Below are 16,711 nucleotides of genomic sequence, written 5' to 3'. Positions count from 1 at the left end.
AGGCAGCCATGATAGTCTTTTTTTTTTTTTTTTTTTTTTTTTTTTTTTTTTTAATCTCGGCTCACTGCAACCTCCTTCTCCTGGGCTCAGCATACTGAGTAGCTGGGATTACAGACGTCTGCCACCACACCTGGCTAATTTTTGTATTTTTAGTAGAGATGGGGTTTTACCACGTTGGCTAGGTGGGTCTCGAACTTCTGACCTCAGGTAATCCACCCGCCTCGGCCTCCCAAAATGCTGGGATTACAGGTGTGAGCCACCGCGCCCAGCCACCATGGTAGTCTTAACTACTCAGAAGGCTGAGGCAGGAGAATTTCTTGAGCCCAAGAGTTTGAGGCAGCAGTGACCTGATTAGGCCACCGCACTCCAGCCTGGGGAACAGAGAGATACCTTGCCTTGAAAAACAAACAAAAGTGGCTTTCTACAGCTTAGGTTAACTTCCTGCCCATGCCTACCTAGCCTTGCCCATCTAATTGTACCCTGTGTCTCACTGGATCTGTCTCACAGATCCAGTGAGAGATATGTAGTATGTGTGAAAGATCCATTTCAAAGAATTAGTCTGTGTGATTGGGTGGGGCTGGCATGTCTCAAAACTTGATGCCGAGGTCTTAAAGCAGAATTCCTTGTTCCGGAAACCTCAGTTTTTGTTCTTAAAAACTTCAACTGGTTAGGTGAACCAAATTGACATTATTGAGATAATGTGATGTGTGTGTATCTATACATCTATATACACACATACAAATACATGTGAAATTACTTATATGTAAACCAGTTAATATATGTAAAAGGATAAATATATAATCAGTGCCTAGCACATAGTGGGCAATCAAAAAAAAATCTGCTATACCCTTACTCTCTTTTTTCTTTTATTTCTTTCTTTCTTTCTTTCTTTCTTTCTTTTTTTTTTTTTTTTTGAGATGGAGTTTCACTCTGTCTCCCATGCTGGAGTGCAGTGGTACGGTCTTGGCTTACTGCAGCCTCCACCTTCAAGCGATTCTCTGCCTCAGCCTCCCAAGTGGCTGGGATTACAGTTGTGCACCACCATGCCCAGCTAATTTTTGTATTTTTAGTAGAGACAAGGTTTCGCCATGTTGATCAGGCTGGTCTTGAGCTCCTGATGTCAGGTGATCTGCCCGCCTCAGCCTCCCAAAGTGCTGGGATTACAGGTGTGAGCCACTGTGCCCAGCTCTCCCATCTCTTTTTTAAAAGCCACTGTTAGCTGCAAATATTCTTGTTCTCCACATTATTCGCAAATCTTTTTTTCTTCCATGTATCTTCTGCCGACCTTGGTTCTGGTTGTCTATAGTTATGTGGAGGGAGGGAAAGATTTGAGAATAGTGCTAATATCTTCCTTATGTTTCCTCACTTAATCCTGAGCCTGAGTTGAGAATGAGGTCATATCAGCGAAACTGGGAGGTGTGGGAGTGAGGCCATGAACTTGCGCTGGGCAGCAGGATACCAGGGGTGCATCTGTGAAGTTGGCTAGGAGAAATCCCGGGTGCTTCTGGAGGTGGAGGTCCTACTTACAGATTGGGGAGTAGGTTAGATGCCCTCTCTGGGCTCTCAGGGTGGAAAGGAGGCTGGGAGTGGACCGTAGGTCCTGGGGTGGTTGGGGACGGGGTAATAGAAAGGAGGAAGTAGGGCAATGGAGAAATGGCATTCCCACTGCAGCTCTCTGCACTATTGTTCATTGCACTTATGCATGTGAACCTTCTAGATGGGCAGGCACAGGGCTAAGACTGGTGGAGCAGAGCCAAGTCAAGGCTGGGTAGGACTTGGGTGGCACCAAATGAAATCAGTATTAAAGGCCAGGCATGGTGGCTCACGCCTGTAATCCCAGCACTTTGGGAGGCTGAGGCAGGCAGATCACCTGAGGTCAAGAGTCTGAGACCAGCCTGGCCAACATGGTGAAACCTTGTCTCTACTAAAAATGCAAAAAAAATTAGCTGGGCGTGGTGGCATCCACCTGTAGTCCCAGCTACTCAGGGAGGCTGAGGCAAGAGAATCTCTTGAACCCAGGAGGTGGCGGTTGCAGTAAGCCAAGATCGGGCCACTGCACTCCAGCCTGGGTGACTGAGCGAGACTCCGTCTCAAACAAACAAACAAACCAACAAAAAACCAGTATTAATAGGGTAAAATAACAAAACCTGTTGATTGTATACTTTAAACAGGTTGCAGCCATTAAAAAAGGATGAAATCATGTTCTTTGCAGCAACATGGATGCAGCTGGAAGCCATTATCCTAAGCAAATTAATGCAGGAACAGAAAATCTAATACTGTATGTTCTCACTTATAAGTGGGAGCTTATGGATTTGCCATGGGGAACAAGACCACATATGGATTTGCCATGGGGAACAAGACCACATAGGTTAAGGGTTTCAATCCCACAAGACTGCCGCCACTTCAGATGCAGGTCACAAGTCCTCGAGTGTCCCAAAGCCATGCACAGTTTTACCCATCAGGGTATAAATTTGGGGCTTCCCATGACACTCCCTCTCCAAGATCTGATAATTTCCTAGAATGACTCACAGAACACAGTGAAGTGTTATATTTATAGCTACAGCTTTTATTGTAAAAGATACAACTCAGAAACAGCCAAATGGAGCATGCATAGGGTAAGATCTGGAGGGGAGTTGGGGAGACAGGAGACTGTCCCTGTGGAGTCTGGAGTCCAGGTGTGCCATCCTCCCAGTACATCAATATGTTCACCAACCAGGAAGCAACCCAGTCCTCGATGTACAGTTCTTGTTGAAGTTTCATTACATAGGCATGCTTGATTAAATCATTAGGCAAGTGATTGAATTCAACCTCCAGTTTCTCCACCTCTTCTGTGGTGGTGGAGGGAAGCGGGGCAGGAAATTAACATTCCAGTTCCATGATCATATGGTCAATTTTCTGGTGACCAGCCCTAATCCTGAAGATATCTAAGGACCCAAATAGGAGTCACCATATTAGCATAACAAAAACATCTCATCATTCAGGAAATGCCAAGGTTTGTTGAAGTTCTATGCCGGAAACCAGGAACTAAGACCAGATATACATTTTTTAAATTCTACTGCAGCGTTCAGACATATTCTTTGCATATATAATGTGTAAAGTAGTTCTAATTGTTCTCAGGGAAGGGTTGGTCAGAAATGCCTTCCATAATTGGAAGCGAAATTCTCCTGCTAATCAATAAATCATATTAAATGAAAAAAGAAAGAGCAAGAGAAAGAGAATAAGAGAATGAAAGACTGGAACTAAAAAAGTGAATGAAACTATAGGTAAAAAGAAAATAAACCATGAAGTGAGAGAAATGATTCTTTTAAAAGGAGAGAAAATGACAGTGGTGAAATGGTACACTTGAGGCAAAGGTAAAACGTTTAACATTTTTCATGATTACAGTTCTGCACCTTGCAGACTTCACTTTCCTCCTCCTTGAAGGCCCGTCTTGCTTCCCATCCCCTAGATAAGCCATCCAGTGAAATGTTCTAAATCTGTGCTGTACAGTGTGGTACTCACTAGCCACAGGTGAGTACTCACTGGGCACTTGACATGGGACTAGTGTAACTGAGGAGCTGCATTTAAACTTTTCATTTAATTGACAATTAACTTAAAATTTTAAAATCTCACATGGCTTCCGTGTTGACAGTGCAGTCTTAAAGGTTTCATCTCATAACGCAAGTTAGGAGCCTCTGAAGAAAGAACAGAGTCATCACCACACCCAAATTCCCATACTACCCTTCACAGCTTAACCCCGCTGTAGCAAGGGCTGGAACTCTAGAATTGCAGAAATGTGGCTAACATTTCCTTTGATATAGCTCAGGGTCTCTGCCTAAGTGTTACATTATGAATGAAATGTGATTTCTTTTTTCCAAAAGAGAAGCCAGGGGAAAAAGAGTTTTATATAATAACTAGAACAGACATACAGAAGAGCGGTAACACCATCACTATTTGGAGAGATGAAAATGTCCTATATAGTGACGGGGTGTTTTTACATGGAGGAGATCTCTTTTTCAAAATTGGAGAGCTAAGATTTGTTCATTTCAATGTGTGTAAATTTATGTTCCAACAAATTGCAAAAAGTCACCCAGTGGGGATGGGGTGGAGGGTTGTTAGGTATAGCTGAAACAACAATGACACAATACTGATAATTGTTAAAGCTCAGTAATGAGTATGTAGGGATGTATTATATTATTCTGTTCCTTTGTGTATGTTGAAATTTAAAAAAATAAAAAATCTTTAAAAATATGTATTCTCGGCCGGGCGCGGTGGCTCAAGCCTGTAATCCCAGCACTTTGGGAGGCCGAGACGGGTGGATCACGAGGTCAGGAGATCGAGACCATCCTGGTCTACATGGTGAAACCCCGTCTCTACTAAAAATACAAAAAACTAGCCGGGCGAGATGGCGGGCGCCTGTAGTCCCAGCTACTGGGGAGGCTGAGGCAGGAGAATGGCGTAAACCCGGGAGGCGGAGCTTGTAGTGAGCCGAGATCGCGCCACTGCACTCCAGCCTGGACGACAGAGCGAGACTCTGTCTCAAAAAAAAAAAATATGTATTCTCTGAATTAACACATACATATAGAAAAAAAGTGCCAGAAAGACATATTACAAAATGGAAAGAGTAAATCTTATTTTTAAGACACCACAGACACATGTATTTATTATTTCATGTTTTTAAAAGGTGATATATTCAAGCGTTTTCTAAATGAAAATTCATATTTTTCCAACCCTCTCCCCATCTACTCAACTTTACCTACGGATACCTGTTCAGAATTTGTATGTAAATATAAGCAAATATTACTTACAATCTTATTTTTGCCTTTTCTACTCCTAAAGTAGCATACTATACTATTGTTGCACACCTTGCTTGCCATTTAACAATATATTTTAGAGATCTTGCCACATCAGTACATACAGGGCACATTCATTTTTAAGCTGCATAGTATTACATTGTATGCATGCACCAAAGTTTATTAAATAAATCTCCTATGGATACACATTTGGGTAATTTCCCATCTTTTGCTATGACAAAAAATGCTGCACAAAGTCTGTGAGCCTACTTTGGCTCAGGAGGCTTCCCAATTAAAACAATTTATTTAATTAAAAAGAAAAAAGCTGCAATAAAACATCTGTTCATAAATCATATACATTTGTTTAATGAACACATTTCATTTGTGAAGCTCACAAATGTATTTGCAGGATAAATTCCTAGAAGTGGACTGCTGGGTCAAATAACTTCTACAGTTTTGTACATTTTGTAACTTTAATGAATATTACCAATTGCCATCCACAAGAGGTGTCCCAGTTTACAGAATTCAAAATTACAAAATTTTGAATTACAAAATTCCCACCAGCAATGAAAATATGTACACAGCTAACTTTAAGAGACTTGCCAAGACTGGCTTGGCTTAATTTGTTTAGCAAGGTAAACTAATAGATTTGAAACTAAGTCAACTTATTAGGTCAACTGATCGAATACAACATGAGGAAAAAACATGCTCTTTTCCTGCAGCTTTCCTGTGTAAATGTCACTCACACTCAGTTTTTAGGAATTTCACCCACCTATTGCAGGAGCTAAGTTATACCTGTCTTAATGCCCAGTGAAGTTTCTGCATGTTTGAGAATCTATGTAGTATTCCCAATTGCACAGAATTCAATGATGTACTGACTGGTATTAATGGAAATAATTTGGTTTTAATTCTCTCATCAACTTCAATTTGCTACTTTTTTAAAAAAGGAAAACCACAAATAATACTCTCTAAAATATGGTAATACAGTACCTGTACTTTTAACAGGGTACCTAAAATTGTGGATTGATAGGCCTTTGAAATAAAGATCAGTCTATACTAGTGAGGTGTCAACATTATAATACTCAAATCCAATAATATAATTCAGTGCCTAATGATACTAGCCTTAGAGGAAGGCTGTCTGAGTTCAGATGTTGCTTAGTACTTGTTTAGGGGACCCTCTGCAAGCCGGATTGCTTGCAATTTATTTACATTCACAAAACATCAACTCCTTGGTAGGGTTGACATGAAGATTAAATAAAATCTGATAAAGATGCACCACATTGCTAGGAGCATCATTATCATTGATAAATGATCCCTGCAGTGAAGGCTCACAGATTCTTTGTCATAGTTTTTCATGACAAAGATTCTGATTCTTACTAATTGAGAACATCAGGAAAATGTCTTCAGAATATTTACTTAGAAGCACTGATATGAAACACGGTGCTTATACATAATTGTTTAGTTAAAGATGGAGTGAAAAGAACATGGCCTTTGGAGTTGAACAGGGTCATGGTCTTGAATACTGGCTCTGCCACTCAGCAGCAAGACACCTGGCCAAAGAGCAATCCCTCTGAGTCTCTTTCCTTATCTTTATTTATTTATAGATAAGAGTCTCACTGTCGCCTAGGCTGGAGTGCAGTGGCGAGATCTTGTCTCACTGCAACCTCGTCTCCTGGGTTCGAGTGATTTTCATGCCTCAGCCTCCTGAGTAGCTGGGATTACAGGCACTGACCACCTCACCCGGCTAATTTTTGTATCTTTAGTAAAGATGGGGTTGAACTCCTAATCTCAAGTGATCTGCCCGCCTTGGCCTCCGTGAGTGCCGGGATTACAGGCGTAAGCCACCTTGCCCGGCCTCTTTCCTTATCTTTAAATGGCATAGCAACACCTATTTTCCATGGTTAATGTGAGGATTAAATGAGATAATGTGTGTAAAGTGTCTGGTGCAAGCTAAGCACCAATAAATGAGAACTGTCATTAGTTATTAAAGCAATATATCTAATAGTATTAATTCAATTAGCAATTATCAATTGTCTGTGCTATGCCCAACACTGCTCTAGGGAAGCTGATGGGAATACAAAAAATGCAAATATTCTCTGTGTGTATACAACACATTTCTCAATAAATACAGAATACATGTGACATACAAAAACGTCTTCCACATCCCATACAAGCTCTGATGTAGTCTGAAATGGGGATGAGATTCAATAGAGTTTCTGTTTATCTCTTTTTGGGAAGAACTTACACTGTTCCTAAGCTTAGAGTGGCTAATTATGATTTGAAGTGATACAAGTCACCGGTACCACACTGCAGTTTTTCATTCTCATTGTTTAGGAATCAAAATAAACGGGAATGTGTCCTACCATTTCAGCATTATTATTATGCTCCACATACCTTTAAAACAAGTCTTTTTGTGAATGATAAAAGCCTGACAAAGGTAGTGTACACACAACCACAGACCAATATTGATAACGAATATCAATGCAAAAATCCTAATAAAATATTCATTGGAATTGGGCAATATATTAATAATATCTTACAACCAAATAAAACTAACTCATAGAGTGTAAAACTGTTTTAAGCACCACATTAATATGATGGAAGAGAAAAATAATGATTTGCTCAATAAGCACTGAGAGTCACTTGATAACTCAATATGCATTCCTGAACTAAAAAGATCAAACTCACAAATCTCAGTTAGCTGGAACAGTAGACCTTTTCCTTTACACGATGATCAAAAGCCAGCATCATGTTTCAAGGCAAAATAGGAAAAATGTTCCCATGAATACTGAGCAAAAAAAATTATATAACATAGCTTTGGATGTTTATCTTAACATAGACTATTAAGAGAACTATATAAGATGTATGAAAAGTGAAAAGAGGTAAAATGATCTTTATTTGCAATTGATATAATTGTATACTTGAAAATGCCAAAGGAACAACCAGAAAACTATTAAAATTGATAAAATAATTAGATAAGGTACTGGTTACAATATTTGTAATTAAAATCAGGATTTTCTATGGACAATCAGAAAACATAATGGAGGTGAACATTCCATTCACAAAAGCGTTAACAGATGACATGCTTTGGAATAAACACCAAGAAAGAGACCTACCTGAAGAAAATTTGAAAATGCCACTGAAATACAAAACACTTGCATATACATGGATAGGAAGATTCAAAATTATAAAGATGTCAATTCTCCCTAAATTAATCTAGAGACTCAATATGATTTCAATCCAAATGTCAATTATTTGGGGGGCTGATATGAAATTGTCATAGAACTTGAATAATAAACATGAGAATACAGTTAGCCCTTTGGTAAAAGATTATCATAAAATCATTCAAAATACAACTTGATACTAAATATGTGAGAATACAGTCAGCCCTTCATATCCATGGGTTCTGCATCCACGGATTCAACAAAGCAGGAATAAAAAATACTTAAAAAAAAACAACTGTGTCTGTACTGAACATGTACAGACTTCTAAAAATGTCATTATTCCCTAAACAATACAGTATAACTATTTACATAGCATTTACATAGTATTCGATAGTCTCATCTAAGTAATCTAGAGATGATTTAAAACATACAGGAGGATGTGCATAGGTTATGTGCAAATAATATACCATTTTATAGCAGGGACTTGAGCATCTGTGGATTTTGGTATATGAGGGAGGTCCTACAACCAGTTCCCCACAGACCAAAGGCATGAATGTATTTCGGAAAAACTTGAGACAGAAGAATGAGACCAGCCCTACCAGTTATTAAATTTCACAACTACAGTTAACCAAAATAGCTGGTTACTGAACAGAAATAGAAGTATCAGTGGCATTTCAAATCAGTGGGTAAAAAGGACAATTCAGAATTGTGAAAATTTGCTACTTGTTTGTGGGAAAATTGCATTCTGACATCATCACTTACATTTTCTTTTTGAGAGGGAGTCTCGCTGTCTCGCCCAGGCTGGAGTGCAATGGCATGATCTCGGCTCATTGCAACCTCCGCCTCAACCTCCCAAGTAGCTGGGAATAGGGCACCCGCCATCATGCCTGGCTAATTTCTGTACTTTTGTAGAGATGGGGTTTCACCGTGTTGGCCAGCCTGGCCTCAGGTGATCTGCCTGCCTCCACCTCCCAAAGTGCTGGGATTGCTGGCATAAGACACTGTGCCCGGCCATCACCACTTACTTTAAAATGAATAATAGATGAAGCAAACTTCAAATATTAAAATGTAACAAATTACTAGAAGAAAAACATTATTTTTAGAATCTGAGCATGGATAAGGCCTTCCCAAGTTTAACCCACAACATAGAAGTCATAAAGAAAAAACCCACATAAATCTGGCTTTGTAACAGGTTAAAATTTACCATACTATGAAAATAAATATATGGCTATACAAACAAATGACAAACTAAGAAAAACTACAGCAGTACACATGAAGGGTTAATTTCCTAAATATACAATAAACTCCCACAAAATCACAATACACAGGTAATCTAAAAGTGGCAAAATATATAAAAAGGAAGCTTAACAGAAAAAGTTGCTCGACCTCACTCATAATTACATACAAAACTAGAAGCTGGGCATGGTGGCTGATGCCTATAATGCTAGCACTTTGGGAGGCTGAGGTGGGAAGATTGCTTGAGCCCAGGAGTTCAAGACCAACCTCGCCAACAAAGTGAACACCCCACCCCCCAACCTCTGTCCTGTCTCGATAGAAAAATTTATAAATTAGCCAGGCAGGAGGATCCCTTGGGCCAGGCCAGGGAGGTTGAGGCTGCAGTGAGCCACGATAGCACCATTGCACTCCAGCCTGGGCGACACAGCGAGACCCTGGCTTAAAAAACCAACCAACAAACAAAAATGAGAACAACCTAGAAGCTATTTTTTCACAGAGAAGATTAGTAACAATGAATATTATTACTAATAAGATGACTCTTTTTTTTGAGACAAGGTCTCACTCTGTCCCCCAGGCTAGAGTGCAGTGGTGCTATCATGGCTCCCTACAGCCTCAACCTCCTGGGCTCAGGCAATCCTCCTGCCTCAGCCTCCCGAGTAGCTGGGACTTACAGGTGTGTGCCACCACGCCCGGCTAATTTTTCTATTTTTTGTAAAGACGGGGGGTCTACCTATGCTGCTCAGGCTGGTCTTGAACTCCTGGGCTTAAGCGATCTGCTCGCCTCAGCCTGCCAAAGTGCTGGGATTACAGACTTCAGCCACTGCGCCCAGCAAGACTACTCTTATTAAATACAGGTTTATGAGCATTCATGTAAACAGGTATTTTCCTATACTGTTGGAGAGAGCTTAAAATGATTTAATGCTCCTGATGAGCAACTGGTAATGCTTAAATTTAAAATGTAGTTTGGCAGAGTAATTTTTAAAAATACATCCCATAGGTATATTCACGTAAGCAAATATGAGGATGTGCACAGGTTTTCAGAATGTTTTTTCTTTGTAATCACCAAAACTTGCAGCCAACCAAATAATTGGAAAATGCAAAATTATGATATATTCATTTACTGTGATTGACTACTACCCAATCGCAGAAGAAAAACCCAGTGAGGTACAGTTAGAGGTACTGATGTGAGATGTCTTAAAAACACCAAATTGCTAAGTGACTAAAATCAAGATGCAGAACTGTATGCAGAGTATGATCCAATTTCTGGAACAATATGTGTATGAAATTCTTACTAGTGGTTACCTCTGGTGAGTGGGATTGTTGGGGGATGAGGACTTTGACTTTTTACTTTAACTCTTCTGCACATTGCATATGGATTGAAGTTTCCTTTGTAGGCAAGTGTGGCTTATTTACGCTTTTCCAGACTCTGCAATCTATCCAGAAAGGTCTCTTCATATGACACCCACATTCCCACTTCTGTGCCTTGGGCTCAGGTCCTCCTCTTCCTTTTTCTTTGCACATTTAATCTTGTCCATTCTTCAAGGACCAGCTCAAATGCCAACAATTCCATGAGAATTTTCTGAACTCCTTAAAAGTACACTGCTCTCTTCCTTCTTGGTATTCCCACTGTACACAGCTGTGCATTTTTCTCTCACTTACATTTGTGGACTTTTTCCAATTTCTAAGCATCTTAAGAGGACAAAGTATGTTTAAAATTATTTTGTCTTCTGCACTCCCACATTACAGTCAATATGAAACATAGCATTTGATACTTTTAAATATGAGATAATTTCCTCAGTATATACATATTACTTTCAAAAGGGCGAGCCTGGCCAGGCATGGTGGCTTACGCCTGTAATCTCAGCACTTTGGGAGGCCGAGGCTGGCGGGTCACCTGAGGTCAGGAGTTCGAGACCAGCCTGGCCAACATGGTGAAACCCCATCTCTACTAAAAATACAAACATTAGCCGGGAACGGTGGTGGGCACCTGTAATCTCAGCTACTCAGGAGGCTGAGATAGGAGAATGGCTTGAACCCTGGAGGCAGACATAGTGAGCAGAGATCGCACCACTGCACTCCAGCTTGGGCGACATGGGAAGACTCTGTCTCAAAAAAAAAAAAAAAAAAAATGTTGAGCCTTGTCATTTAGTTCCTAGGTCTTGTGGCCTAAACTTTATTTGCTTTATTTAGAAATGTGCAGATGGTATAAAATCTACTTTTTTAGAATAAATTCGCATTTTGTACCTCTGAAATTTTCCATTCAAGGAAATCTTAAAAAATTGACATCTGATTTATTCACAATTCTGATGGTAAGCAGAACACTTACTTAATTTAGCAAACTGCTTCCTAACTATCCTCCCCACATAAATAAAACAAAAAACTAAGGTCTTCAAAGAATATTTCAGTAACAAGAATATAAAAATATTGAATACTAAAGAAGAGCAATAGATATAATATTGTAATATCACTTTTATCCAGTGTAAGACAATGTTTAAGCTTTATTTTTATGAAACATTTCAGATTCCCTCATATCACAGCACATCAAAAAGCAATATGTACATAGACTGACTTTTGTAGTACATGTCATGTCCCAAATTCCCAATCCTAGGTAAGATATCAAGTTACAAAATACAAGTGCTGATAATTAAACTATAGGTAGTATATTAAACAAAAGTGAGTTTTTAGCAATTATGTGAAATGAGGCTTTAATCAAAACGAGACTTAATGCCACAAGTTGTCTTTTTTCCCAAGAGTAATTAATTCAATCAAGCCCATGATTCCAAGCTCAAGTGACAAGTTTTATATTCTTGAAGCAAACAAGAAAAGTCAATCAATGCTTAAGTGGTATATTTAAGTATATGTTATATTTCTGAACAATCTCTCATTGCATTCAATTTTTAGAACTTGTCTTTGAGTTTAATAAAACAAAATAATTAGAGAAGAAAGCCCACTCCACTTTGAGGAATGCAACATAATTGTTCTGTCTGGGTACAACACTGGGGGTCTTTTGTCAACTTACCATACTAATTGACTTACCAAAAGCATACTTCCTTCAGCTACAACTGTAATTGGAACACACAGATTTTACCTGAAGAAAATCCTGTACTTCCAGTTTTAAAAAGCAGACAATTCTATGAAGAAGCAACTATTTAAATATCTAACTATACACATTTAAGTTTTTACAGCTTCATGCCTTATGAGGAATTTTGATTTCAGAAGTATCATTTCACAGACTCAGCATCAAATATTTATACATATTTCATACAGTATAGTATTAGAAACTGTAAATGGCACAGAATAATCATAATTACCACAAAATTTTAACAATTTCCAGTGATCTTAAAAAGCCAAATTATAACCGCCTTTGCTCAGCTAAGATATCCAGTTATGGTTATAACTTTCGAAAATCCTAAAGTTATGTGAAAAAAATTGGTCAAAGAAAACCTGTAAATCTGATACTTTCCAATATTTTAAATATGCATAGCTAAAGAGAAAATAAAGGGGTTGATCTGGCACATGAATAATTAAGTCAATGAATTTTACAACCCTGAGCCACTTTGGCAACTATTTTAGGTTTCACATAATTTTCACAGTCTTAGTACCACCATTTTCATTTAGATAAAAGAAATGACCTTTTGAAATCATGGGCATCAAATTTGGTGCTTATGGACAAGAATCACAACTAGAAGCTAGAGACAAAATGGATCACAGCAAGCACAGTTTCTCTCAAAGTAGAAGGAATGTTATAGAATATACAATAGAAGCGATAGTTTAGAAACCTTGGGAAGCTCACATTTCTTATTTTGTTTTACTAAACAATTTGAAGTAAGCATCATACTCATGTTTTAAAAAAAATGAAACAAGAAAAATGCAGCATGGAACATTTTAGGAGTCACAGAAGGTTCTCTTCTTCCCTTTGTTGTGGGCACATTGTCTCACCTGTTTTCAGTTTGGTACAAAAAGAAACAAAACCAAATCTCTGCTCAGAGTAGTCATAGTGAGAACACTGAGATTTGCATATGTTTTTCTAATTTCCCATCCATCTAGACCCTGAAATCTAAATAAATATTTCAGTTCAAACTTTTTTTCCATTTGCATGACGTCTAGGCCACTATATATCCTACCCTGAATGGGGGAGGATGGGACAGCTATATCTTAAACTGAAGCGGTGGCAGCTAAAACCTGGCAACTGCTGCCAGAGTCCCCAATGTGTCCTGCCTATTATTATTTTTTAAAATGTGACAAAGGCAAAAGCTACAGTTGGAAACTCACGCAATTTAGAAATATGTTGAAAAATTTTATTATAGTCCTTAGGATTTCCAAGTAAACGCTCCTGAATCAAGTATTACAAAGCTGCTAATTAGTAACTGAAAATTAGCCATTCAAATAATATTAGAAATAGTTGCTGAATTGTTTTTATGAAAGCTTCCTCTTGGATTCTGTAAGGATCAGAGTATCTGAATCCACACACCAGCTAGTTTCAAGAAAGAATTCTTTTGACTAAAACTTATCCTAAAACCAATTTTCCCAACGCTTTTCTTTTTCCCAAATAGTCCAAGGTTTTGAGGAGAAATATATGAGGCAGGGTGTTTTATACTGCACTGTACCCTTTAGGAAACCTTTTAGTGAATTGGGAAAATTTTCACAACATAAACTCTATGTATTTATAGATATTATTACTCTGCTGTATAATATATACTGTGGGGAAAAAAAAATAAGAAAAGACTAGCCTGGGCAACATGGTAAAACCCCATCTCTACAAAAAATACAAAAATTAGTTGGGTATGGTGGTGCCAGCCTGTGGTTCCAGCTACATGGGAGGCTGAGGTGGGAGGATTGCCTAAGCCTGGGAGGTCAAGGCTGCAGTTAGTTGTGACCCTGCCACTGTACTCCAGCCTGTGCAACAGGGTGAGACCCTGTCTCAAAAAAAGAAAAAAAAAAAAAAGTGTTTTATCAAAGGATAAAACTGAAATGCTATAGTGTATAGTGTGACCATAATTTCAGAAGAGAATCAGCATAATTTAAAAGGATAGCTAGCATACTATATGTTTTAATAATTCCAGTATTTTTGTTATTTGGGCTTAATTTAACTTCTTTTCCTCTTTTTGATTTTTGTATTCTAAGAGGGCACTTTTAATTTTCAAGTTGTGTTTGAAACTATAAAGAGTATGCTAATACAACTTAATATAAATATAAATAATATATAAGCTCTCTCTCTATATACATACATATAAACAGACCCAAGCATTAGACCACTGATGTTGTACTTTCAGGATTCACACGAATAAGTCTAGATGCATTTCTCAGATCTTGGAGTTGCTTGGCAGGTTTCCCCACACCTTCTTCAAACCTTTTCTCCACCACAGGGAGGACTGTTTCATATAAAAAGGATGCATTCTGTCTGATAAAAGCTTTCTTCTCTGGATCCTGCTCACATCGAAGACTATAATCCACATGCTGAACAGCAACCAAAATGATTTCCACCAGGCTCTCCAAAAGTACCATGTGCAGCTCTGGGAAATACAGCTTCAGAGCCTCTTCCAAGAAGCCCATGGTCTGTTTGGTGAAAGCAACCACTGTGTAACTTAGGTTCACCCAGCAGTCATCCCCTGTGTACTGCTCAAAGTTACTTACCCCACAACTTTTCATCTCTTCTTTGAGCTTACCCAGGGCTTCTGGCGTCATCAAGTTCATCCTTCTCCACATCTCTTCAGAGTTGCGATGTTTAGTGGCTTCGATGATGATTTCTTTGTAACTGTGCAAGGCCCCTTGGATGTCTTTCACCAGAAGGGCATGGATGATGAAGGTGAGGTCCAGTCCGATATCACCCAGTTGCTGGCAATGCTCCTTAGCCACTTTTACACACTCAGCTGCTGTCGAGAGGCTCTCCTTACTATCAAACACCTGCTTGCTGAAAGCATCCACGAACATGCCCATGGCTGATCTTGCCCAGACCACAAAGGCGGAGTAGCAGCCGCTGTCAGTGCCTGCAAAATCGATCTCAAATTCTCTTGCAGTCTCAAGAAGGCTGGTAAAGAAGACATGGCACAGCTTATGAATATAGAGTAAAGTGGCGCCTTCAATGCGAAGCTGACGAATTGCTGTATGAACAGCGGCTGCCCTGTTTCTCAAAAATAGCTCACAGGCCTTCGTGCACTGGCCCAGGCGAATCAGTTGCGAAACTGCTCTGCGAGTAGCCTTGGGACCACCTCTCAGGGAACGATCTGGGGAGAGTTCGAAAACCAGCACCTCAGTGAGCTGTCGAACTCGCTCCTCCACTTTGGCCCTTAGTTCTTTTACAGGAGGTGGGCTAGGCTTATCTTCCAGGTAGTGGTTCAATTTATCCAGCAGGTCAACAGCCCCTTCAAAGTCCCTCTGCGCAATGCAGACATCCAGGTCTTCAGGCAACTCCTGGATCCATTCCATGGAGAGGTCCACGTTCTCTTCCTCTACCTCAGGAACAGCTGGTTCTTCTTCTTCGTCATCCTCAAATGGGTTAGTGGCCTTGGAAGTCACTTGGGGTGGCCCTCGAGGGGCCGCTGCCTCTTCCTGCTCCCTTCGCCTTTTCTCACTGAGGGCTCTCTTGGTCTCCTCCAGCACTTCCAGCCACTCTCGTTTGATTTTAGCATTTTCGGCCTGGAAAATACGGCTCTCGGGGAACATAAGCAGCTTGAACATGTCCTTCATGGGCGGGTTGTCCTTGACATTGACTACGGCCAAACCATCTAGGGAATAGAGAGCGTTGTAGCGATACATTCCCCGCCGCTGCGGCAGCCAGGTAGCCACCAACAAACAATCGTTCATGAGAAAGCCGTGCACCCGCTGCAGTTGGGCCATGTGGTCGGCATCGTATTCCACTAGGTCCCCGTTGTACACCAGGTACTGTCCCGGCGTCTCCAGCAAATGCCTGCAGCCTTCCACCTTCTCAAGCAGGGTAGTGAGAGTGCGCTGCTTTCCTTCCTCGCCTGGACCGGAGGCGTCGCGGGAGGCGCCCCCGGGGGTGGAGAAAAAACCGGCCTGGCCTCGGAGGTGGTCTCGGCCCCCCGCCCCACCGACTCCCTCCTCCCCACCAGAGGCGGCAGCGGCTCCGGCGGCAGCTGCGGCAGGCAGCAACGTAAGCGGGATGCTCTCCAGGCTGCTCTTCTGCTCCGTCAGCAGGTGGCTGAGCTGGTACATCTCGCTCTCCAGGTAGGAGATCTCGCGGGCCGTCTCTATGAACTGCCGGTAGTTCTGGTAGACGTTGCGCTTCAGGTTCTGCGCCGTCTCCTCCGCCAGCGCCTGGATGCGCTGCCGGTGCTCCTGGAGGTCCCGGTCCCCATCCGACTGCTGCGAGAGCTGCTTCACGTACAGCCGCGCCTCAAAACCCCCTGACTCCAGCTGCCGACGCAGGCGGCTCGCCCCACTGTCCGACATCGCCATCGCCATTTCCGTCCGGGTCTCACGCACTCACTGTCACTATCAGCGCCGCAGCCGCCGCGGCTGTCTACACCCACCCAAGACCCGTCGAGCTCCTGGGCTGAGGGAGCAGGAATTGGAACG

General features: G+C 40.7%; 1 protein-coding gene across 1 annotated transcript; it reads right to left on the bottom strand.

Annotated features, from left to right (window-relative positions):
• Window positions 1–11,623: 11,623 nt before the first annotated feature.
• EXOC8 (exocyst complex component 8) lies at window positions 11,624–16,698 on the bottom strand. The gene has a single exon (XM_023191821.3). The coding sequence runs from the start codon at window positions 16,595–16,597 to the stop codon at window positions 14,420–14,422; it is 2,178 nt and encodes a 725-aa protein (XP_023047589.1). The 5' UTR covers window positions 16,598–16,698; the 3' UTR covers window positions 11,624–14,419.
• Window positions 16,699–16,711: the final 13 nt, after the last annotated feature.

The sequence above is a fragment of the Piliocolobus tephrosceles genome, chromosome 1 (assembly GCF_002776525.5).
Source record: "Piliocolobus tephrosceles isolate RC106 chromosome 1, ASM277652v3, whole genome shotgun sequence".
Taxonomy (NCBI): domain Eukaryota; kingdom Metazoa; phylum Chordata; class Mammalia; order Primates; family Cercopithecidae; genus Piliocolobus; species Piliocolobus tephrosceles.
Note: the sequence above shows the minus strand (reverse complement) of the source record. Positions and strands in the feature narration are given on the sequence as shown.

Coding starts and splice junctions, on each gene's coding strand:
- EXOC8 (XM_023191821.3), bottom strand. CDS start 16,597: ATGGCGATGGCGATGTCGGACAGTGGGGCGAGCCGCCTGCGTCGGCAG.